Source organism: Phoenix dactylifera, unplaced genomic scaffold, assembly GCF_009389715.1.
Source record: "Phoenix dactylifera cultivar Barhee BC4 unplaced genomic scaffold, palm_55x_up_171113_PBpolish2nd_filt_p 000051F, whole genome shotgun sequence".
NCBI classification, from domain to species: Eukaryota; Viridiplantae; Streptophyta; class Magnoliopsida; order Arecales; family Arecaceae; genus Phoenix; species Phoenix dactylifera.
The window spans coordinates 908099-935132 of record NW_024067670.1 but is presented as its reverse complement, the minus strand read 5'-3'; the positions used below and the strand labels follow the sequence as shown (position 1 = coordinate 935132).

Here is a 27034-nt window from a genome sequence, read left to right as displayed (position 1 = left end):
GCCCTACTGTGTAAAATATTTTTCTAGCATCTCCCAGGCCCCAATCTCCGGCAGAAGGAAAGCATGGAAAGAAGCTGCTGGGACTTTGGTATAATCAGATTAGCAATAAATTTTATGGAGCTAATCACGACTTCAATATTACGAACGCATAGGCCTTTGAACTTCCGAAACTTCTGACCCAGAGGGACTCATCAGGGAAAAGCCAAAACCTTCCCATATGGAGCTGTCGTATAGATTTATTTTCCCCCTCCTGTTTTATTTTTTTTTCCATCCTTTCTACGGGGAAGAAGGCTGAAAGCTCACCATTGATTAATAAGGAGAGAAGGAAAAAAAAAAAAAGAAGAAGAATGCATCAGAGGAAAGGAGGGTACAACGAGAAAACAACGAGGTCACAGCAGGGTTCATAAGGAACTCCAACGCCCAACATGAATGAAGTCGTCTTGTTTAGAATTTGAAGGAAAGACATCGTTTAACAAGAGAATAGTGCTTCGATCAAAACCGCCTCAAAAGAGGCCGGACTTCTCTTCTTTCCGCATTTAGTCCTAGGAGAGGATGGAGGCCACTCTGCCACTGAGAGCCAATCTACTTCACCTATAGCACCTCTAACAAAGGCAATCAAGCAACAGATGAGATGAGACGCCATCTCTCCCGAACGAGGAGCGGCACCCATTGCTGATAGTTCATCCCTTCCTGGCCAGAGACTTCCCTGTTTGGAGCTGTTAATCAACAAAACAGTTATTAGCTAATTTGTGAAAGAAAAGGTAAACGTTTCGAGTGCTACCAAAGTTTCCTAATGCATAGCCATGGCTAGTGCGGATAGCCTCCTCTATCAAGTATTAGTTGCAAGTAAACTTCCCTTTATTTCAACACCTTGGCATTATAAAGCCACATCGAACCCAAGTTCATGGTCGGGTTGATTAATTGTATCCATCTCCATGGAAGGTATCAACTGCAAGAGAAGTCATCTGGCATCTTTATCCAGTCTGCCAGTCTCGTCCTATTGCCATCCATATAGGCTATTTTACCGGAGCATAGAACGAACTCGAGATATTCTTCAGCGTTTAATTGCTGGTTGCCAGATGAAATTGGAAATGCTTTCATTTCACTTGCCTTTTTGGCACAGCTAAAGTTGAGAGCTGAAGCCAACTGCCAGGCGACGAGGAAAAGTATTTTCAGTGGTCGTATGCTGATGGCCATGATATATTTCCATCAAACGTACAAGGGTGAGGAGAAGTGGTAAAGTTGTAAAAAAACAGGTATTTTTTAACAAGTACCCATCCAAGCTGAGGCATTTGCAACATATATCGAATAGATGACAACCAAGTATGATATAGGTTCGTACCAAACCACTGGTAGAAACCAAGGAAAGAATCAGCGTTATATAGTGACACAAGTTTCAATCCCCAAACATCACATGAACTTCCAGCTCCCAAGTTTTCAAGATCCTGCAAGAATTGCAGCAGAAGCAAAAGATGCTTCAAGAAAGAATAGATGTAGCTTTAGCAGAGACGGGAAAATCACCCCGGATGAAACTTGTCAAGAGAGATTCCATTAAGAGCTTCACCTTAACATTAGTCGATAGCCACAAAAAGCTCAAACCGAAGATCATATGCAAAATAATTTTTCACGGTACCAGCAAAGGAACTCACAGGAGATTGGAATCAGATTGTGTCAACAGTATCTTCCTATAAACTTACAGACGTGAGAACCAGTAAAAATAACTTGTCTAGTGAAAACCAACCCATAAGAAAACCGCCCTCTGAAAATTAGATCCCTTTCCTCTACAAGATCATTTTAGATTGAAAAAATAAAGAAAAGAAAGGGGCAAAACAGAAAGAAAGCCAGAGTGAGCAGGAACTCACATATAAATTGATCTTTATCCCCATACCATCAAGCATAGGATCTTGAGAAAAAAAATGTAAGTCTATCTTCCAAAAATATCTGCAACACTGTCCCCAATTAATTAGCAAGCAGACAATTGCTTCCTGTGTCAGCTAAGCCTGCAACAATAGCATCATAGGAAATAATCGGGTGTTCTACGAGTTACATCAGGTTCTCCTCTCCTGGGTGCTGGCTCAAACTGCAACCATGAACACACTAGTTTAGAAGCTACTCCAGAACATACTGCAAATAAGCCCAGGACAGAACATCAGTAGTGGGAAGCCTCAAGAATTAGCAGACCAGTCAGACATTTATGGGCATCAGAATGCAACCAATATTTCATAATATTAGTTTAAAAAAAATGTTACGGAACTCAAAAGGAATCAGGATCAAGTACTATAAGTAGTTTAACTACACATTGACTATTGAAAGATCTGACATCAGGTAAAGGTTGAACATGTGCCTGAAATGCAAAGTTCACCAGCCTTCAACCTGATCTTCAGTGCATAAATTAAAATATATTCCACCAAGAACTCAACACCAGATATACATCAAAGCCCATCTAACCATCTGATTTGGGAAATATATGGAGATAATATTTCACTCTTCTTACCATTGCTGTGATTTGCTATATATCATTTCACCAGAGTTGATTTGGCAACAGGTGACAACCCTTAGCAAGAGACAAGTACCTCTAAGTGGGATGTGAACATGCGATTCAAGGTAAAGAGAAGTGAATAGATGCATAAATCCCAATGTCAACAACCCAACTTTTTTATACAAGTTCGCTTTGACAATCAAGATATGGACCCATCAGCATCTAAAAGAATTTCATGTCTGGTTCTCAACCAGATGTTCACCCTAGCATCTTCTGACAGGAGAGGAGTCATCCAATAAATTTGAAGATCAAGGGAATTACCTAGTTTAAGCTCATGCAATTAGTAAGAAACCCTCTAAATACTCCCCTAAACCTCAGACACTAGAAAAGAAGATGAAGGCAAGTTCAATATAAGGAACACTTTCAGTTATGAGGCACATAGACATCATATAAGTCAGAGCCATATTGAACCACAACACTCTAGCCTAAAAGTAAACTATATGGACTAATTAATTCACGACTCCAAAAGATACCATAATGATATCTTGATAATACTGTGACTTGTATGGTATAAATATGACAATGAAACAACCTGGAACCTGATACTATGTACTCCATAACAAGAGACCTAATGCATGAAACCAATGAAAAGAATCCTAAGTTTGTAAAATATAATCAAGCTGTCATACTGAAATAGGATCTGAAAACAAATGCAGAATCAACATGGAAATGGCCTGCATGTGCAAAGAGGAGCTTATACAGAATAAGAAATTTAAAGATACACTCAACTTATACATTTGGTACTTACACAGAACACAAGACAGATCATAATTTTCAATGACCACAAGTAGTACATAGGGTCAAAAATTCTGGTAGCAGTTTTAATAACAAGGAACTAAAAGTAATCGTCAATTGGTGATGGTCTGTTACTGAGTTGTCGGTGAAGTCTTGGTTTCAGACCAGACATTTAAAAAGAATGTGTCCAATTGCGTTCCATATGTGTGGGGAGGGGGGAAAAGAAAAAGAAAGGTACAGAGATATCTGAGATAACTTTGTGTGTTTTCAATAGTCAACCAGCTAACTAGAAAATGAAAGGCAAAACATATTAACTCAAATAGCAGAAATAAAGTGATATGATTGAACCCTGATCTCTTTTTTTTCTCTCTTTTGTTTTAACAAACACATCCATCTTTTGAAACCAAAGCAATAGGAAGAAAATGTGCAGCATCCAAGATCATTATAATAAAGGTGGCAGAGCAGGCCACCTACACAACCTCAATACTCGAGCGAAATGCAACAAAAAACTAGTAGGGCAATTTTGACACAATGAAGCACCTGGGTAGGTCTGAGCCAACCTGTGCATCAACAAGCAACTGTAACATCGACTACAAAATACGTGGACTACATGCCTTATGGAAAAGGGTGACCATGTTTTGGTGGGCAGGTTCTCATTTAATATTTCTAGATTCCAAATGTTTCTGCAAAACAACTGTTTTGACCAAAACATGTTATGTGAGGGTAGCTAAAACAGTTCGCTTCAGGTTTGGGTTCCAATGCAAAGAGAGGTGGTTCGGTATGAAAGGAATGACAAGTATGACACAAAACAAAATCACCTCAACATGCAATTCTGGATAACCACATAAACAAATAACAATCCAAGCATTTAAACCAGCACCTAAGGCCTAATTGAAGATCGTGAGTCCTACATACTTAAATAAAATTAATATTCAAGTTTATTTTCTACTTTTTTTAAATTCATTATTTAGAAAAAAAGGATATCTAACGCGAGGTGTTTGGTTCTTTAATGAGCCAAGGTGCAATGAAGAAGTTAAGGATTTTCCGACAAAACCAAAGACTGAAGGAAAACAAAGAATTCAATGTGCAAGAAGAGCAAGAAATAAGAAATGTACATAAAAAATAACAAAATCCACACAAAACTTGGGAAAAAATTATCAAACTATTGCCCACTTTGACATTATGTAAAATCAAGGGTACAAAGTTAGACATTTACCAAACTAAGTTCACATAAAATATCATTCAGAACATATAAAAGAACTAAGCACTTCATTGAATGGAAATTAAAGTATCCAAGGCATAATTTTAATGCCCCTCATCAATGGTATCAGTACAAATTATGCACCTTGTACAAGCCTCACAATTCACCCTGCATATGCCTCTCTTAATTTAGTTCCATCACTTAGCCTCCAAACAATTTCATAGGACCTCTCTTCAGAGCCTAAATAAAGGCGACAAGAAAATTGTGTTTTGGGATATATTTATTCTTTTTTCCTGGAAATGAATTTTCAGAGGTTTTGAAAACAGGAGGTAGAAAAATAATTGCTTATTTCAGTGGTTTAGTGCTATTCCATCTGCTAATTTGAATAGAATCTCTCAAATTTATCCCAATTTCTTATGCCTGCCCAGCCAATTCCCAATCCCATGAAGAGATTTCTCTTCTGCATTCCTCATTTCCCTTTATTATGTACAAAATAACCAGAAGTAACCATGTCATCCACCTTGGTCCCACCATTTTGGGACTGGTGTTGTGGATCCTAATTTGGCTGTAAGAAATAACAAAAAAAACAAACAATAACAATAATGTATAATAATAATTTTAGGATAAGTTAAATAGCATACATAATATGATAAATAATGTAGTACATGTTATAATAATATTATAGCCAAGGTTCACAGTCTCGATACAAGACCGCATGCTAGTAGGAGACCAATACCACACCATCATACTTAACCATATGATATACCCAAAAAAAATTGGTTTCAACATTAATAAGTTTCCTTTATTTAGTTTTTTTGAGTGAAAAATAGGGTTTTTTCTGATATTTAATACAATACACTTTAATTTTGGAACCTAACAACTCCTTTTTTTCTTTATATTAGTTTTTCCAAAAATATTTTTTTAAATAAAAAATCAAATAAACATAAAAAAATCAAAAAGCCTATACTATTGCATAGATCTCACTAAGATCTCCAACATATCACAAATCATGCCAAAAAACAAAATTTTGGCATAAATTACCCTTCCACTCTCTCCCTCTCTCTTTCCTTTCCTTCTATCTTTACCTTGAAACAAAGAGAGCTAAGGGCATTGGGCCCTTTTTCCCTAAAAATTGCTCGGTTCTGAGTGGTTCGGCCTGGTATGGACTAGTTCACCCTAGTTTGGGCACAAACTTGGACTAAGACCACAAATCATCCCGGTTCGTTGTTGGTACAAAATAGCACTGAGTGAACCAGGCGGTTAGATCTGGTAAACCTCGACAAATCCATTGATGCAACTATTGGAAACTATACTTAATATTATAATAATGTATATGCTTTACTATTAAGATAAAGTATATAGAAAAGCTTGAAATAACATTAAAGGCCGTTATAGGAGTTCTTAGTGATAGATATTCATAAAGCCAAATCAGTTTAGGGTAAGGCTTAATGCTTACAATTATGATTATGGTTATAAATATATTCTACATATTAATTAATAAAGCTCTATTACATATTCATCTGGTGCTAACTCATGCATCAGGCCATTGAACTTAGTCTTGTTGCTTGATCAGATCTGAAGGGTAAACCCGTGCTTCCAGAAGGAAAGATCACTTTATTTCAGATTTGGGGACATTCAACCTTAGTAACCAAATAAAGATTTAGCTACTCCAACTAAAGCATTCTCAACTAGACAACAATTTGAGTAAAATCTTTGCATAACAACTTATTTAGAATAAATTATCTTGCTCCATTTTTTTAATATTGTGTAACCTAACATGGTCTCATACAATAGGCTTGAGGTACAGGTATTGACATAGAAGAGAAAAGGGCACCAATTGCACTAAATCCGATGTTCATGTCGCAAAGGAAGCAACTTCAGGGTACTTACATAGCTCTATACTAGGGAATCTTAAGCGCTATTGCCTAATATATGATCCCATAAAATTATCACTAGTTTAGATTATCTGTTCTGAGCAAGATTCGCCATCTCAGTACCGGACCCTGTACCAGTGCCACACTAGCAGGTGTAGTACAGAATTTTTTTGGTATACCGAGTTTCAGTACGCCACCCATACCAGGTGCTAGTACCGAACCAGTATAGTACGATATGCCCCGTACCGCCCGATTCGGGCCCGTACGACGTACCATAGTTTCGAGATTATCATTTTCTGAACTTGTTTCCAGTTGCTTCATACAAATTTTATTCATTTTAATGATGTGTAACAGCACTTCAATGAGATTTATCTTTAAAATGCTCTCCCCCCACCCCATATATCTTTCTTTCTTATTTCCTCTAATTTTTTTATGTTACAATCTACAAAATTTAAATCAAATCTAATTAAAAGGTTCAAAAGTCAGCAGATCCAAAATTCTCAGTCTTCCTTTCTTTTAGTTCCAATCAAAGGTTTCAAAAATTATCGTATCTGAAAATAAAATCAATCACATGACTTAGTCCTCTGAAGAAAAAAGACCAATACATCATTTGGAAACTTGAATCAATAAACAATTATTTTTCTGAAAAACAGGTTTATGTTGGTAGGTGCTTACATCTGTTAGTAAACATTGACCAGGTCAGAGACAAAAAGTTAACAAGTGTTAGTATCCATCATCCACACAGATAATTTGAGGAGAAAAAAGGACTAAATGAAACAACAAGATGTATAGAGTGAGGGATGGATGGAAAGAGCAAGACCTGGATAAATGTGTGTCCTTTGCAGTCATCAACTTCCAAGATGGATGCCATGTTCCCGCATCGGTAGCAATAGTTAGGTGCACTAAATATGGTTACCACCTTTTGTTCCTGTTCAATAAGAATATGATAAGAATACAATTGGACCTAAAGAACGGCTAGCATAAAAGAACAAACTAAATGGAACGGCTAGCACAAAAGAAGAAACTAAACAAAACAAAGAACAAATACATACATGTCCCCAGTTATATCCCTCCATGACTAATTGATGAGCTCTAGCTATTAGTTTAAGGTTGTTGGTATGATTGAATTGCTCTGATATATCCTGACATTAACCAAATAGAATGAATGAAAACATGGATTAATTTCAAACATACATTACGAAAGATAAGAAGTCAGTCATGTACTTGACCAAAGGTATATCCAGCACCACGAGGAGAAATACCCCAACCACATCGGTCATCGGGGTCAGACCATAGGAGATCGCACATTGCACCCTCATGAGGAACTTCTTGAACACGATCAAAGTTACGTATACCATCGAGAGTGTCAATATGTGGAGACAGACCACCATGAAGGCAAAATATTTCTGATTCAACCTTCAGAAATGCAGCAGTAAAATTGTTTAGAGTGATGCTAATAGTCAATCTAAAGTCAGCCAATGGCGTATACAGAATTTACAGCCAATCAAGCATTAAAGGCCGCAAGCTGGCTAGCCAATTTGACAAAGTCAAGATATAATTCTGAAAGATAGTTTGGCCTTTAAACAGTATTCTTCATAAATTTATCCCTTCTAATCAAAAGATAATATTAAAAAAGTAATGTGCTATCTAGAAGTGAAATCACCTAACGAAAATAGCCATTTCCTTGACAAATTTTAGACAGGACAACAGCCGATACAATAGTCTCATTTTTTAAATTAATTTTAAAATAAAAAAAAAACCTTTTTTTAACAGATTTCTAGAACAGACAAGCAAGAAACAAACTTAAACCAACTTATGGTATCAAAGGTATATCCTTCCACATAATCATACACGCACAAATATTATCTTGTTTTCATCCTGTAGTGAGCTTTAAAACATTATGATAATACTCTTGCACCATCTGATATAACAAGACTTCTTAGCCACTAATGCAAAACTGGCTATCATACAGAGATCATTATAAAGTCATCACCCACAATCTAGGTGTACATTCCTTTTCAATGTTATGCTAAGAAAAATAAGCTAGTAATCAAATACACATACATGACAACAGCAAAAATATCAAAATCGATATAAATAATAATCAGTCACTGTATTCAAATCAGTATTTACATGAAAAATCAGTTACAGGAATGGAATTAACATTTTTAACCACTTCGTACACCAAATAGCGATCAAAGTAAATGTTTAGTATGATCAAAATCAACTTGCAGAACTATAGGTAACCAAAACATAACAAGTTCTTTTTCTCTCTTTGGCACCAAAAGTTTTATGGTTATATGTTCCTATCTTGGACGAGCTTCAGCCAAAGCATCCAAAATTATGTTAAAACTGTGTTTAGACTGGAAATTAGTTAAGCTAATTTCTAGTTGGAACAAACCTCAACTCTCACAGCTTAGTTTTCTTAAGCAGAAATGACAGAGTGGAGATCTCACGAAACATTTATAGTAAACCGACCCAGGAAGGAGGCATGGCAGCTACATTCCAAAGAAATTCTGAAGTCGGTGCAGCACCCTAGATAAAACATCCTGCCCTCTAAGTTTCTAACAGTGTATTCCTCTTAATTATTAGCTACTTAGTAACAAACATCGTATAGAAGTCTACAGCAACAGATAAAAGTTTTATTTTTATATTTTACTGCATAATGTCCTAGGCGGGTCGAGGGTTCTCAATGGCGGGTTGGGCCTTGAGCCTAAGCAAGGTGGAAGTTTAAACATCAGACCCGAGACTGGCCCGACCCTACTAGGAGAATTCTTGTTTTCAAGCCTGGCCAGGTGCAAAAACTGGCCCTATTTATTTTTTTATCAAATTTTCCGCCGGGACTCAACCCAAAAAATATTTGGGCCTCTACTTTCAGGCCTAAGCCCAGCCAATGGCCCTAAAACCTGAGCGTGCTAGTTTTTTGCGTCAGGTCTTCCATCATCCAGGCTGTCCCAAGTCATTGACAGCCCTAGATGCATGCATATATAACCGTTTGTTGCCGAAAAGGACCATGCATCAGAGTGGATTCTCATGCCAATACCAGAAAATTGGCCTCTCAAGTAAACTAGAATAAAGGAACACCTACAAAGCAGGTGCAATTTCCAAAGTGGGTACACCACCCAAAGTAGAAGTTTCCAGCTGGAAGACCCAAGCTTCATGCATAGCCATATTGCTACATGCGGACTTGAATAATTCAGCATAAATTGTGGCACTGTCACCACAACAAATTTCAGATGAGAACAACACTTGTAGCTAGTACTTCTACTTAATACTATGGAAAAGCTGGCCCAGCTAAAAATGAAACCATGATTTCCTGTGCTGCTTACACCATTTGTTCTCAACCAATACGAATTATTAAAAAGCCTTGAAGAAGAGAATATATCGCTCAGCCCACAGCTGCAAAAGTAATGCCATGTCAATTATCATTGCTATAAAATAGTGCTGATAAAAAAAACAAGATAAGCATTATTCCTTTTCAACAAAAATAAACTAATTCTCATTACATAATAAGCCTTGAATTTCCAAACAATTATTATAGTGCAATTGCTTTGGTCTATGCCACTTAGGCGCACTGGGAACCAATCTCATCAGTCACCAAAACTCATTCCCAATGAAATGTAAATCACGAACAAGCTATTATAATTTACAAGCTTGACAACCGTGCAGAAGAATCATTCTGGTATGGACCAGTTTAATATTTAAATAATGGATGGATAGGATGCTTGAAATTACTGATCGCTTTGTCCATAGCACAAAAAAGAATAATCACACAAGGACATAGTCTAAATAAATCATTGTGGAAAATCTGGAAAATGAAGTTATCATGCTGAGGAATGTCACCACAAGTTCAGAGCACGAACCAATGCTGTCAACGGAAAATAGTCAAAAAGATCTGTGAAAATCTTCCACACATTTGCATTACCATATCTGTCAAATAGGAAAACTGAATGTCAGTGCAACTTTAAAGGATCTATCGACCAGAAATAAAATCTAATAAAGAAGCATAACAGATCCACTCACTTAGAACCAGTACATATCAAGTATCTACTTTTGATAGGAAAAAGATGGAACTTCCACTGCAGATTTCAAATATAACTAGACAGAAAAGCATAAAACATAATTAAACTAAGATAGCACACCACTTCCTTCCAATAAAATTAATAAAACTAACTCAATGTGGAAAGTACAATAGTCACCATTTTGACTTAACCAATATGAATAATTTAACAACCTTTCCTACTATACTCCTACGGTCCTACCATCCCAGAGAGACTTATTGGGCTTGCTAGCAGACAAAGTTTTACCATTCAGGTTGTCTGTCTCTCCCATAACTGTACATTTAGCATCTTCCTTTTATTATTACAATGATTAGATATTTTGTTGCTTAATCACTAAATGGGTTTATTTCAGTTTATTCCTAATGTTTTATAACAAATACATGTTCACAACCAAAGAGTTACTTGCTCACCCACTCCCACAGCAATAAGTTAAAATGTTTAATTTTTAGAATTTCATTGACCAAAAATACATAATAGCTCCTATGCATCAAAACATCCACTATTTTCTTGGGTAGGAGACCCTGTGCTTGAACAAATAATCCTGAGCGAACAAGGGCATGCTCAAGGTTAGCTTTATTAATTTCAAACCTAACTTTAACTGCTCATGAAAGGCCCAATCACAGGGTGGGCAAGAGAATGAGGGTCCTGTTGGTTTAACTGAGCCGCACTAAAGCAATTCAGGCACAGCTTGTTCAAGCATTTGGTGAGAACCACGAAAACATATTTAACTCAAACAAATTGTGATCAAGAAATCTATATATAAATGTATAATTAAGTATTTTACATATTTGTATAGATCAAGCTAAACTGAGTAAGCAAGTTATGCGATACTCAAGCTCCAAAGGAAACTATTTAAGCTTTGTCTCTGGCTTTGCACAAGTTCATATAAAGCGAGAAATCAAACCAAACACAATCTACAACAAGAATAAAACAACAATCATTTACAAATAGGCAACTTATGATAATGATATATCTGTATATTTTATAGAGCAAGCTAAATCAAGCAAAACACAAGCTACACAATTCTCAAGGTTGGCAGGAAACTATTTTGAGCTCTGGTCTCCACCTGAAACTCAGTTTGTTAACTAATTGGACAAGCTCTTGCCCCCCAAAACAAAAACAACCCGAACACAATCTCCAACAATATCAAAAATAATACCCATTTAGAACAGAGAACTTCATGCAAAAGGAAAAAGAAAAGAAACAGAAAACTAAATTAGAAGAAAAATGACATGCAATCAAAACTAATATGGCATCTGCTACGTGTCATGCAGGGTTATTGAAAAAATGGTAACATAGGTGAATACATCATGAATCAGTAAAAGCTCAGATTGTAGAAGAGTATTTTATCACTAGAATTGAGAGAAACTGCCAACAGTCTCTTTGGTTGCATGAAGATTAAACCAGAACTCACATCTGTTATTTTATTGACCCACGTCATGATGTTCAGAATTACTGAACTAATGTCACTCAAATTCAAATTTAATCCTTGCTTTCAACAAGTCATGTGTTTACAAAGTTTGAAAGTTATCTATGGCCATGAGACAGTGATCACGTTTGGACTTTCACAATCATGTTTGCCAAAAGTTGGCCATGGTTGACTAAACTCATGTACAGTCACCATCGTAGACCATGGCCCTGCTGGACCATAATTCACAGTCACTTCCATCACTTTTAAAAAATTCCACCATGCAAAATATCAAACTAGATTTTTCACCTTTCTGGTGCTCCATTTTCAAAAATCTTCTAGAGAACTTCCCATACATGCAACAAGATCTACCTTAAGGTTCACATCAGACATTTGCCTAGTGCCTCAAATGTACAACTAATCTAGTGAATCAATTGAGATAGAAACTAATAATTGCACCATATTATGATGTTTGAGGATATTCTGCAATATCAATTTCACATACCAATAGGCAAAGAATGGCATATATGAAATCAAGATTGGTGAATAATAAACTATGCAAACAAGGAACTCACTTTCGTAAACACTCATCATAAAATCCATAAACTTGTGTAATCTGCAATTTAATTAAAAACAAAAAGATCATTAGTTCAACATTTTCCAAATAGATATCAATTTTGAACTTATAATTAGTCAGTTACATTAACTTTATTTAATATTCAAAAAATCAACTGAATCTAAATTACATTAAAAAAAACAATGTCAATAACGTACCTGACGACTCTCGTGGTTTCCCCTAAGGATAGTAATGCGTTGAGGGTAACGCACCTTCAGGGCCACCAAAAGCTAGCCATACATGAGTCAATTTTATGAGCATGCATGCAAATTATACCAAATTCTATGAGCCTAAACTAATAAAAATGCAATTTAATGACACAAGATGATTGCACTGAAACCAGGGAAATATCATCCTATTACTCTAACCAAGATATTATAAAATTCATGAACAAAATTATCTAAACTTATGCCTTCTATGTAGGGCTTTTTCTTCCCGATCTTTCACTACTATTTAACTAGTCTACAAATTGTTACGAGATGCCTGCCTTATCTGACTTAAATTGGTGCAACATTCAAAACAATGACCAGCTGACATGCATGCTAGTCTATATTCAAAGAAGAGAGAGAAGCAAAATATTCTGAAAAAAATAGATCAGAACCTTAAGTATTGCATGTCTGAAAGTAAGCATCTTATTGCAACTGATAACAAGAGCATTCATCCAAAATATGGTCCAGCTATCAACAAGAAAATGGGCTAATCAACCAACAGTCAAAAAAAAACATATAATCTATATGCAAATGATGATTTAAATCATTGTAATCAAAGACTTAACAATCAATCAAAGGACAGAATACATGATGCGACACAAGGTTACAAATACTGGTACTAGACCTTGGACTAATTTTTGCTAGAATGGTGCAGTACCAGATACCAACATATGGTATGGGATTAAGTCTCATACTGAGGCACTATGTACCGGCACCGTAAGCTTGCCAGAACAGTACGGTGCAATTTATACAGTCCTACTCTATTGATATTTGAAACTTTGATGCAACAACTTTGAAGATTTTGAGATCTTTATTTAGATTAGATTTTCATTAGAGTTGACGCAAGACTTTAGAATTTTGCTGGTTTTGTGTGACGTAGTTTTGATTAGTTATTTAAATTAAAGATTGAATGTTAATTATTTAAATTTATTCTGCTGCTTGATTATGATTTTACGTCGAGATGCCTTGCAAGCTCGTGGGAAGAGTTTCCTATGAGTATGTGGCGATTACCACGACCCCCGGCTCGCAACCTCGGGTCAAGGGCGTGACAATCACTCATGCAGATTCCTATTCTGAATAAAGATGGAGGAGGTTCAGTCTTAGGTTCATAATCATTTAAAGAAAACTATGGCATGAATCTATCATCTCCATGTAAAAAAGTGGGGGAGTGGAATTATGGTAAATATCAAAATATTCAATTCGGTCTTAGGTTCACAATCATTTAAAGAAAACTATGGGATGAATCTATCATCTCCATGTAAAAAAGTGGGGGAGTGGAATTATAAAATGTAATGCATGGTGAATATCAAAATATTCAATCACTCATGTCACCCAAATAAAATACAGAAAGATCTAAAAAGGATACAGAAACACTAAATTTATTTCCTTAAAAAGCAGAGGTTACAGCCAATAAGGTCATCATAGTCCAATACATGCTGTTGGACAAAAATTGTAAATGAAATGAACAATGCACCAGTTAACAGAAGAAAAATACTAAAGCAGAAATACATGAAAGCTTAGGCCAAACTCTTACCGTAACAGTTTCAACAGAGTAATACCCACGATCTACATAATCTCCCATAAACAAGTAATTGGTATCCGGACACTAGCAAACAAAAATACTACATTCATAAGATTCAGTTTTGGCAATATGCATGAAAAGCATTCAATTTCTGGATATAAAGACACGAAAACAAGCATACTATGTTAAAACAACAGGCAAGTTGTTTGAGCCATTAATTAAGAAATATTAAATAGCAAAAAATAACTTGGCAAACACCAGCTTAATATAATCATCAGCTTTATTAGCTAACTGCAACACTGATTAGTAAAGAACGATCCCTGCAGCATTACGAGTCACTAAAATTAGATGTCAACAAGCTTAAGTGGTCTATAAAGAATTAAAAGAAGAAACATCCAACCTGTGCTATCCCAATAAACATAGAAGAGTTGTGAGGCTATTTGGCAGGGTAAGAAACAGCAGATTAAAACGTGCAAACAGTTGATAGTGGCAATCAATGTTCTCATCAAACTGTACATTTTAATTATTCAGACTGTTGTTCTCTTTGTTTGGTGCTGGTACCTGCTGGACATTATCTATTTCTTTTATGCTTAGTGGTTAATTTATATCATCTTGATATGAGCAAACCATTCAGGCCCTGTTTTGATGACCGATTACTGTATCCACTGATAGCTTCCCCCCAGTGAGGCAATGGAGAGAAGCAACGAAAGGCAATAATCTGGGGTAATCTTGGGGATCGGAAGAAACCACAGATCCCACAATGCCCAAATTAATAAGCCAATGCATTCTGCTCAAAAGGTAATTTAATTATCCCAGAAAAAATAGATAATAAGTATAAAGGACTCTGTTAAGGATTCCATTCATCAACTAACTTCTCCTTCAAACCAGATTCTTTTCCCCACCCTTTCCTGCTGTGAAAAACCTATGATCCACATAACTTGTGCCAGCATCCAAAGAGGCCCTAAATTCACATCTAAGAACCAATTGTTTTGATATTTATTATCCCTAATGAAAATAAACACGGGATTCTCGAGCAAATTGTCAAATATGTAACTACTTCTGAATAATGAGAATTTCATAAGGAATTGCAATGATTACAACATATCAACTCTATTTATCTTTAATATTCATTTTCTTGAAAAACTTTGTCAGATGACATAAAAACAAACAAAAAAAAACAGAGAGAAAAAGTCATCTTTCAGGAAAATACCTTTCCACCAATCCGAAATAGCTCTGCAAGATCATGAAATTGCCCATGAATGTCACCACATATTGTCACAGGGCTTTTCACAGGCTGCAAAACAGGGAAGAAAAATAGCTTAATCTCAACATGTACCATAATCTATCTTTCGCATATCTACATAGTCAAAGATATAATTTTTTGAGTCATTAGATTTCATCTTGATTTGTTATAACAAGCTTTGCATATACTCTGAAATATCAATGCATACAAATAATGTTCACCCAAACAGTTCAAATTTTGAACTTCAAAATAACAGAAAATACTAAAATAGTGTATATAAAAGAAATTCACATGCAGTATTAATGCTAAGTTAACAATACACTATAGCAGTTCCCAAAGATAAGATCAGTAGGAAATGACAATCGAGTTAAGCATGAAAAAATGAATATAAAAGAGATGTCAATATATATTGATGATTGGATATATTTGACTCCATTATAATATTGTAATCTAACACATCAGTTCATACTTCTGTTCTTCTGTAGAGGACATGAATGGTTAAACGAACAAAATTTTTCTCATTTTGTCCATTGTTCCACCTTCAGTCATGACATAATCAATACTATAAAGCATCACACATCTAAAACATTCTACAAAGTATCACGCATCTAAAGCATTTTTAGCAAAGAATAAAAGATTTAACCACATTTTTTTAAAAAAACAAGTGCACATAATTTTATATTTCAACAAATCAGATTGCGTGTGTCACGCCTCGGATCCGGATCCGTGACACGGCCATGCTATTGCCGACTACCGCCCACAATAGCACGAAGCCTCATACAAGGGTAACAGGTAGCTAAAAGAAATCAAACTTTCATGTATTAAATTGCTTGCATTACAACCTGCTGGTTGATACAAAATACAGAACTTCTATATAGTTTATGTATTCTTCCCAAAAATAAAGAAGCCCTGTTACAAAAGAAAAACGCTCCTGATGGCGATCACTGTTGAGGATCTGAAAGAAAATATAAATAAACGGATATGAGCTACACGGCTCAGTAAGTAATCTTGCATAATCTTATCGGATCAATTAATATGCTAAACATGTTTAAACAGGGTTTGAGAAGCTGACATGTATACTGTCTAACAATTCATCATGATAAAATATTCATATTGGGTGAACAAATTAGTGCTTTATGTCAACAAGAATTATTCATAAGAATATATATATAAAAACCGTACCCCCGGCATGCCGTTGTCCATACTCTCAGATGCTACTGCGAAGTCATTATCGGCCACTGGCGGGGCCAGCTCAGTTTTTTATCAGCCACTGGCGGGGCCGGCTCAGTCATTCTCGGCCACTGGCAAGGCCAGCTCAGTTGCATTCGATCAGTAGCATCTTTAAGCCCATTAATAGTACCTCTTGGATGCTAGGGCGAATTCATTAACGGTCACTGGCGGGGCCAGCTCAGTTTTTTATCAGCCACTGCGGGGCCGGCTCAGTCATTCTCGGCCACTGGCAAGGCCGGCTCAGTTGCATTCAGCCCATAGCATCAAGAGCCCACAATACCTCCTACAATCGTACCCTTAGCTAGATGCAATTTGCTATATTAACTTGCATGCATGATATTTAAAAACCAGCATAATCATGATGCATGCATAGCCATAATTTATGAGATCAGGCATGTTACTTACTTTTCATAGTATGCTACACATAAAGTATGTATAGGAACAATACTTAGAAGATCTTAATAAACATGATGCTCACATGATCCATATTAAGATTAAAGAGCAGGCTACTTGCATACAAATAACTTATACATTGATAATTCATGTAACATAACATGATCCATAAAAGATTAAGGCAAGTCACTTACTTTTCATAACATATCATACATGAAGTATATACTTGAATAACACTTAGGAACTATTAATAAACATGACATGATCCAAAATAGGATTAGAACAGGTTACTTACATGTGTGATCCATAGAAGATTAGGACATGTTACTTACATCAATTCGCTTTCCAAATTTCTCAAGTCCAGGTGACAAATCCTTAATCACCTAAAACAACATCATAGGGATCACATTATTCCCTAATTATTTTTATATAATTTCTTAATTCAATATACTATGAACTTACTTGCTTGGATCCCATCCAAGAATTTAGCCCAAGTCCAATTTACCCAATTTGAAGCCTTTGGGGTTCGATTTAAAACCAGATTGGATCCACATGGGTTAATTGGGTTTTTAATTACAGGATTGGGCCTGGTTCATGATTGGGTCCAGCCTTTTCTAGCCAATTGGGTTCCCTGATTTGGTCAATGTGGATCATTTGGGCCTGAGTCAGGATTAGCCTAAGGTCAATTTGACCTTCTGTCAGTTGAATTGGGCTTGAATTGGGCCTGATTCATAATCAATTAGGTCCGCCGAGATCAACTCAGCTTAATTGGGTTCGGACCCAATTCAATTTAACTTAATTTGGTTCGGATTTAACCCAATTTATAGTGTGGACTCGTCCAGACTTAGCCCAATCTGATTGGGCTCGGGTTTAGTCAAATTTGGCTAAACTTTTCTTTTCTTTTCTTTTATTTGGGCCTAACGGGTTCACTTTGATTCAGCCCAAACTGATTGGGCTCGAATCCAATTAACTTTAAAACCCATCCAAAACCTGTTTCAGTTTTAATGGGTCTTAGACCCAACAGCCTAGATCCAACCCGTTAGACCGGATCCGTTAAGGGTTATTCATTTCTTTTCTTTTCTTTTCTTTTCTTTTTTTTCTTTTCTTCTTTCTTTCTTTTTCTTCTTTTCTTTTTCTTTTCTTTTTCCTTCTTTTCTTTTTCTTTCCTTTTTCTTTTCTTCTCTGTTTCTTTTCTTCTTCCCGAAGTTTCCTCTCCTCCTCCTCTCTTTCCTTCCTTCTCTCTCGATCCCTCTTTTCCTTCCCCCTTTCTTCTCACGCGAAGGGAGGAAAGCAAGCTCGGGAGAGGACGGGCCACGGCCGGCGGCGCCCATGGCCGGGCTCGCGGCGTCCTCGGCCATGCCTGCGGCCGACGCTCGACACCCGCATCCTCGACCGGCCTGCGGCCGATGCCCGCATCGGCGGCGTTCGCAGCCGAAGCCGGCAGCCGCCGCACGCGACGTCACACCGGTGAGTCCCCTTTTCCTCTTTTCTTCTCTCTTTCTTTTCTTTCGTTTCTTTCTTTTCTTTCTTGCCTTCTTCTTTTCTTTCCTCCCTTCTTCTCCGCTTTCCCTCTCTTCTTCCATGACCATAGAGGGGGCGACCCCATGCCGGGGCTCAGGAGGGGGGCCAACTTAAGGCCGGCCGGCGGCGCCTGTAGCGCCTGCAGCGGCCGCGGCCCATGGTGGCCGACCCTCTCTCCCTCCCATAGAGAAGAGAGAGAGAACTCGGGAGAGGAAGAGCCCGCAGCAGGGACCCACGGCGTCGGCGATGCTCGCGGCCGCACACGGGTGAGTCTCCTCTTCCCTCTCTCCTTTTTCTTCTTCCTTTCTTTCTTTCCTCCTTTTCTTTCTTCTCCTCACTAAGGTCCTCTGCCCCACTGAAGATAAGGAGGGAAACGGGACTCCGGCCTAACTGCCGCCCCCACCCGAGAGCCAGTAACGGCTGCGGCCGAGAGCCGTGGAGTTTCTACTCTGTTTTGTTTTGAAAACAGGGGAGATGAAAGTAGGAAAATAACATGATTCGGGGCTTACCGGGCTCCGGGAATGAACTGCAACAGTCCTTGCTCCCGCTTCTCTGGTTCAAGGGCTCCCTCAAGGAGGAGGAGAAGAACGGTAAGGGCTAGAAGTAGGGTCCTTAAGTGGTGGTAACCGCTTTAGCTGGGGTGAGCTGTCAAGTCACCCCCAGCTTCCCCCCCGTGGAGGGTCTAAGAGCAGGGCCCTCCTCTGATTCCCACCTGGCCCTAGTCACTTCCATGCACATAGCATGAGGTGACAGCCATCAAATGGGCTGCCAATCATGGGCCCAGTTAGCCTATTTGATGTCATGGCCCAAATGCTCAAATATAGGCCCAAAAAGTAGTATTAGGCCCAGTTGATTTTTGGGCCCAGGTATTACAACGTGCACATAAGGATAGTAAAGCAAACACGGCTACCCAATTTCATGCATCTGTGCATACACATGTATATAGGAGTGTACATATTTGTATGTTCTATTACTTAAGATGGGATGTTAGACTATAATGAATTGGGAGTCCTTTTTTTTTTGAGAACTAGTAGGTCATTCAGGGCCTTCTGATATCTATATTGATGATGATCATATGCTGATGGTGTCAGCAAAGTTAAAAAGCTGGTTAGAGTAATAACTGATGTGGCACAAAGCTTTGGGTCATCCATGGGCAAACTGAGGGGTATTGTAGTAAAAAAATAAATCATCAAGCTTCCACAAGATAATCTTGTCTGTCTAGTCATTGAATTTGAACAATCTCAGACTCTTTGAAAATATCTACTCAAGACCTATGTGCGATATTTCATGATAACTAGCCAAACTTCAATGTTTTTTTGTAGCCAGCAGAGGTGACAAGTGGGCTGCCTGGCACCTAGGTGCTAGGCAGGATTGTATTCAACAGAGGCGGAAAATGGGCTGCCTAGCACACAGGCGCTAGGCAGGTGCCTAGATAGGCAACCAGAGGCCAAGATAATGCCAACAAAATTCATTGAAAATACTAATATAAACAAAAACTATGTAAGAAAAAAATAGTCGTGTATCTAAAAAATGAAGCATAACATGCCAATTAAAATATATCAAGTCAATGGAAAGTACCGACTTGGCAATATTCCATACAATTTCTTAAATCGACCTCAGTCCCCTTGCCCAAAGTTGATGCAAAAATTAAAGTTGACACCTTCGCTATTGAGTAACCCCTCCTAGGGAAGCACCTAGGTGACCTCCCTAGGCCGGTGCCTAGGTGGAGCTTTTCAAACATTACCAAATTCTAATGCCTAAGGGTCATACACTAGTTAAAAGTTGCAGATGTAATTCACAGACAGATTTGTTTCATTTTTTCCATAACATTTTGGTTAAAGGTTTCAGCTTATAGCTTATAGCATTTTGTATGACTTGTGATTAGATCTTAAGTCAGGATCAAAAGTCCTATAGAACTTAAATAATTGAGGATTTGTTTAGTCACATAAGAAAGGATGTGTAGATAAATATTTGAAGATTTTAAGATTCATGGGTGTAACTTTATTATGGTAGTTCTATATATATTGCCTTCCTCGTCTCAAATCATGCCTTATTCTTTTCTTTCATTTTAGGAACCCCTCGTCTCTTTATCTTCACAAAAAGCTAGTCTTTTTCTACACGATGTCCACATCCACACTATGTCGAAGGGAATCATGAGAATTTATTATGATGATGTTCACTAAAATCTCTTCCTTTGATTCTCACCCGCTATTTTCCCTCTTCTTCCCTTACCTTTTCCTCTTATTTCTCTTTTTCTATTCTTCTTCTTTATAAACCCTTCTTCCTTTTTTGCCATTGCTCCCTTCTCTTGTTTCTCCCTTCTCCTGAGAAAATTGTTACTCCATTTACCATTACATGCTTATCAAGAACAGCATAAACATTTTTGCTTCTCAGCCATCCTACTGAATACAAAACAAGATTAGCTGGAGGTACGAAATAGGGTCACAAGATGCCATTTCTTCACTCGTAGCATTTGCACTGCTATCTAGACCTTCTTGCATTAAGTTATGCCAATTACTTAGGCAAGGAGAAACAATCAACGATCCAAAAGACAATGACCAAGTTTTGAGACCTGAAATTAAACAAACGACATAAAGGATGAGCATGATAACAACTATGATAAATATGTTGATCAGCTTCATGGTAGTCACAAGGTCTGCCGAACTGGTACCAGAACCCATACCAGTCGGCGCCTGATATGGTTCGAGCCGAACCAAATCGACCGACCAGTAGGGTGTGCCGGTTCCCAGACTGGTACCGGCACACCCTAATTTTTTTTACAGTTCTCACTCTTTTCGAACTTTTTTATGAATTTAAGTCTAATTTGATATTTTTTTGATGTTTCTCTGATCCTATTTTAACCTAAATAACGCATCTTATTGCTTTAAAATGATACAAATCATAAAATGAACAACATAAAATATTCTCAAATCAAAATACAATCAGTTACATACTTTTAAAATCTAACATACATACTGATATATAAAATCGGGTCGAGTCGACATCGAACCGGTCGGAACCGACCGGTAAAGGACTGGTTTCGGCCGGTCCCTTTGTGGTTCCGATCTGTAGGGGCCGGAACCGAATTCAATTAGTGAACCGACCCGATTTTGCACTGGATCGGTTCGATACTACCTGAACCGGGCGGTACAGCCCGATTCGGCAAACCATAGATAGTCATGACCAAGATGGTGAAGCAAAAAAAAATAAGGGCGACAAAATTGAAGATACGTATGTTGGTGGTGCTCCATCAACTAATCTAGGGACTCCATGCAACCATTACATTATGTAGGATTAATATCAATTACTATAGCCACAACATCCACGCACATCATTGAGAGTAAATGGAGTATCCTATAATTATCTTGGTTGCAGATCACTACAACAACTTGGATACTATGGAAGAATCCAAAACCATATACTATACAAACTCAACTTGGTTTATAACTTCCGGTTGACCTATGTTATCTTGGTTGCAAATCACTATAACTACTTTGATCATGTGGAAGGATCCAAAATGATATACTATACAAGCACAAGTTAGTTTACACAGTAGACCTATGTTTTTCATCTTTACTTGATCAAATACAGCAATGTTTCAAACCAATGTTTCAAATGACAAACCAATGTTTCAAATACAGCAGTAAACCCCCTCTACCATTCACATACCAGTACATACACGATGCAGTACGCCTTTGCATCAACTCATAATTTGTTAAACTGGATGATACCCCCATGTGGATGAACGAGCCACATAGGGTCAATAGGTAAGAACCAATTGAGATTTGAAACCTTGATGTGAACTATATTCATATATTTTCATCAACTCCTTGAAGTCAGCATTCTAGTTACCAATATTGAACTAAATATCATGGTTTGTACCCACAGTAGACATCGGTCAACATGCTATAGTATCATACTGTTTGTCATGCTAGTGCAAACCTAATCATGTGCAAAGATTCGTTTTAGGAAATGGATGTTAGTACATGTATATATGGTCCAAGACAAGATACGCCATTTCGGTACCAAAACTCATATTAGTGCCACCTAGTTATTGTGCCAATATGCCCAGTACAGGGGCCGGTTTGGCACATCGAGTGTCAATACGCTCCCATACCGCGTATCGGTGCCGAACCAGTACGATGCAATATGCCCTATACCATTTAGTTCGGTACAGTATGGTATACCTTGGTCGAAGCTAACTACCATGAACCATCACACAAGATACAATACATAAGCCTGGGCCGATGCATACCATTATCTAAATTCTTAAATAAGATCAATTTGATTTTTGGGAGAAAAGTGGCACAAACTATTTCAAGGTGTTGCATAATGATAGCATTAGGAGAATTACTCTGTTATGCAATGACTTAAAAATCAACATTACTGTAAACCTCCATCCAGAATAATTTACATAACCACTAAGTTTGTTTTGAAAACATAAATGGCTTAATAGTACGTGAAGGTTATATAGTTCATTGATTGTTAGAGATGAAAGAAAAACAACAACCAGCATAGTGTCTAAACATATTCTTAAGAGCTTTCCTAATTTGTCTCTCAATTTAGATGATTAATGATTTCAGCATTATTTATATTAGCTCCCTTTATAGATCCAGTGTTTTTCTCTTGAAATAACATGATATTTTAGGATCAAGTCAACCTGTTTGGATCCTATCTAGTTAAAATATGATAAGCTCAAAGCATGTAGATTGAACTTCACAGGATAACAAAAGGTCATGCAAAAAGGACCTAAAAGTATCATGTAAAAGACTACAAGGATATAAATTATATTGAAATATTTTAGATTGGTCTCACAACAAACTCAAGTCTTGTTATGCAGTCATTGTGTAACATTTGTAAAAAGCTATATTACTCTTCTGAAAACATAGTTTAATTTCATTAAGAACACTCAAGAAGATTATAATTGTCACTTCGTTCTACAAACTACAACAAAGAAGTTATATTATTTAATCTCAAATAGAGAAGCTCCACCAGAGCAAAAATAATGCCATTAAAATTTATGAACTAATAAAAGGATGCCAATATCTATGGGCAATAGCACACTAACGTGAGAAATTATAACTGAATTTAACATTTGCTCAATCTTCATCTTTAATTCCATAATCGTGTCTCATCTATTTTGCCACAATTACTACATACTTCATGCAAAAGGAAAAGGGCAAAGACAGCACTCCAGTGACTGTTATGTTCAAGATTCAGTTCACTATCATATATTTGTAAACAACTACAGCAAGAAGTAATAAAATCTAGCAAAGGAGAAAAACATATAACTTACCTGGACATTGCTTTCTTCTATCAAAATTTCCTTAGCCTTGTCACAAAGAACTCTAACCTGCATTAAGAATATGATAAAATAAAGAAAGAATAGTGGAAACAATTACAATCTTAACTTCGATAGGAAGAATATACAATTTGAAAGCAATAAAAAGATAAGGGTGTTCAGAGCAAAGGCCCGGAAGGTTACACTATGAATTCCATCTATGACTTCTTGCCTATCAAGGATTCAAGCATGGACTTCAACAGCTAACCTGGAACAAGAAGTTCATGAGGCTAGTGCTCTTAGGAAACTCCTCTCATATTGCAAAAATAAGAAACTTGGGTCCTTGACTGGATAGCAAGCCCAATAGTTCAGCATTTCATGAAGAGTGGCTGAGTGGAAATCAATGGAAGATGAGTAGCATTTTTGGTGGAAATGTTAAAAATAATTTGGTGAAAAGGAAATAGCCTAAGCAGTTGAGAGAGAATCAAGGAAAAGTTTAGAACCAATTGCTGGATAATTTGGAATTTATGGAAAAGTTCTGTTTTTTGGAAGACAATGAAGAGAGATCTTGGACTGTGCAACATGACCGGTGGACTCTAGAAAGTAGGGCTTCCTAACAGGCAGGGTAACTTTTTGTCAATTTCTAGTTTTTAGATGTGTATCCAGTATGCATGTTTTTTTTTAATAAATAACTGCTTAACTATTCATTTTTCATTCATGCATCCAAATGATTTATGTCCTAATTCATGTAGGTGTTTCTTCTTTAACCTTCAGGCTGTGTTTGGGTGGCAAAATAAAATTTTGTGGCTTATATTTTGGATGCAGAGGAATAGAATTATACCACAGAATAGGAGGAATTTGGTGTTTGTTTGAAGGGATGGTCGCAGAGTGGATACAATCCACTGAATTTCATGGGGGATTTGGATTTTATCACAAAGACAAAATTGCCCTCCTTCTTTGGTTAGATGAAAGAGTGAACAGGGGCAAAAAGGTAATTAAGGGGAATAAATTTTCCTTATTGCATGGTAGTGGACCCCAACTAGTTTGGAATTAAGGTGTAGCTGAGTTGAGTAATCATAAAGTCACATAACATCATTTATAGTTCATTTAGCCTGTAAATTAGTTATTTATCTCTAGTAATTGTGGTTCTTGTATTTTACTTCTCTTCTATCCTGCCTTGAATTATCTGTTGTTTAACTATATGGCATCCAACTTGTTTTATATATGCCTTCACTTTAGCAGTATATCACCACTCCAGATAAGATTGTTGTTTTCTTTTTTAAACACAGTGAAAGCACAAGAGGAGCACAATCAACAAATCCTAAACCTTTTCACCCATGCAAACACCAGCGACAAACATAATGGAAAAAACTAACTTTTAGAAGGAAAAACTTATTGTAAGATAAAATTACAGATAATTTTTTCCAACATGCATAAAAATACATTCGTTAACTTCATGTAGAAAGGTAATATCATTAGCTTACAATTTTAAGCATGTCATATTAGCAAAAAGTAATAAAGTAGGCATGCAAAGGCACAAAAACCCCTGTGGATTAGCAACAATGTGTACGGCCATACAGTTAGTGAGTTACAACTATGCACAAAACCCGGTATATATACCATGCTACTTAGTACACCATGCTGCACCACCAGAGCAGATCCAATCAATTAATACAAAGGCATAATCTTGGACCAGATCGAGGACATTCACGAATATGCATCGCAACACCTGCCAATCTCATAAATTTCCCTCCCCAGCCGAAGCTGAAAAACCTAACACCATACAACTGGGCCCAGATCGCAATCATTCAAGAAGGCCAAATAACTAATTTTTCCCGGCAGAAAATATCCGAATCAGCCCTGATCCGCGGGGAAACGCTCCAAATCGAGAAAATTGACGGCAAAAAGATTAAACATCATCCATGAAAGCAAGTTCATGAAAAGAGACCGCCGGAAGGGTGAGAGTACGAGGGAGAACCTCTTGCTCGGATAGCGGCTTGCACTGCATGAGCTGCGAGATCTGCTCTTCGAGGTTGCCATGGGAGTTCGCGGGAACCGGATCCACGTCCATCTTCTCCTCCAGCCAGTCCGATCCGGGGAGATGCAACCACAAACCCTAACCCTACCCGTCGTATCTTTTATTTCCCTTCCGAAATCGGTATTTCCTGCCCTCCCAACTTCTCTCTCCGTATCTACATATACGGATCGAGTCGTATCCTATCGCGGGAAAGATAGTGGAGTAGCGAAAAGGAAAGAAGGGGAGGGAGCAGCAGCGGTGGTCGTGAAACGAGGCGAAAAAACCCTCGGCCCCTTCAGTTAAGACCCAGGAAAAGCCACCGCGGGCTGCCCCATCGGTTGTACCCACAAATTTGAACAGTTGCTATCCCATGACAAAAAAAAAAAAAAAGGGGAAAAGCTCGATATCATCGACACAATCGAATCTGCGAACCTGATACCTTGTTAGACCAGATGGGAGAAAAAGACTTCAAGATGCGTAGTCCAACAACATAACGGCTAGTTAGAGCGAGAAGCTCCGGCGTAGAGAGAGAGCCCAACGGCTAGTCGGCGACGATCTTTCGGCGTCCGGCATGGTGGTTTGGTGGGGGTTCTGATCGTCCGGTGTGGAATCCTCGACGACTCGGCCCTGCAAGTGCACCTGGCTCCCGGCAACCGGATCGGGCGGCTAGGTGACAGTGGGGGGCGGGGGTCTTGAAGCGGAGGTGCTCCAGTCGGCGAGGGCATCGGGGCTCCCGTTAGCAGGCGGGACCTTGTCGGTCGGCCGGGCCGGCGAGGCAACCCTGACCCAGGTTTTCCTTTGTTAGGCTAACCCCTTTCTTTCAGGTGCCATGGATCGCAAAGGGAAGGCTCCGATGGGGAAAGCTCCGATGGGGAAGACGACGGAGGGAGCGGCGAGAGGACCGGGTAAGCACACTGAAACCAGGCGCGGTGCTTGGTCGCGGCCGGGGCCGTGGGTCACTCAGTGGCCCACGGCCGCGGAAGTCGAACGGCTGAGCCGTCGCTTTCCGGATGTCCTCCAGCTACCGGAGGAGCCGATCGCGGCGGCCCGGCTGAAGTGGGAAGGGCAAGCGTTGGTGGCTCGTAGCTTTGGCCGCCGCATCCCGGCGGAGTGGGTGGCCAAAGATGTGGCCGCCCGGGCAAAGCTCAAGGACGTGGTGGCCGTCCGGCTCGCGGACGACTACC

The 27034-nt window shown here is 38.1% G+C and overlaps 1 protein-coding gene and 1 long non-coding RNA gene across 3 annotated transcripts; one reads left to right on the top strand and one right to left on the bottom strand.

The window, feature by feature from the left end:
* Positions 1–1527: 1527 nt before the first annotated feature.
* On the bottom strand, positions 1528–26168 carry LOC103713545 (serine/threonine-protein phosphatase PP2A-3 catalytic subunit-like). Of its 2 annotated transcripts, XM_008800511.4 has the most exons (11): positions 25812–26168; positions 23849–23905; positions 15376–15459; positions 14178–14249; positions 12593–12664; positions 12394–12434; positions 10213–10279; positions 7574–7765; positions 7402–7491; positions 7170–7277; positions 1528–2080 (listed from the first exon to the last, which is right to left on the bottom strand). In XM_008800511.4, the coding sequence occupies exons 1-11, from the start codon at positions 25902–25904 to the stop codon at positions 2015–2017; spliced, it is 942 nt and encodes a 313-aa protein (XP_008798733.1). In that variant the 5' UTR covers positions 25905–26168; the 3' UTR covers positions 1528–2014. The 2 variants fall into 2 exon arrangements, with proteins under 2 accessions (XP_008798733.1, XP_026662937.1); XM_026807136.2 differs by lacking the exons at positions 23849–23905; positions 25812–26168 and adding an exon at positions 16251–16322.
* LOC120104624 lies at positions 12671–14173 on the top strand. The gene is made up of 2 exons (XR_005507005.1): positions 12671–13747; positions 13854–14173. It is a non-coding gene; the product is annotated as an uncharacterized LOC120104624 (long non-coding RNA).
* Positions 26169–27034: the final 866 nt, after the last annotated feature.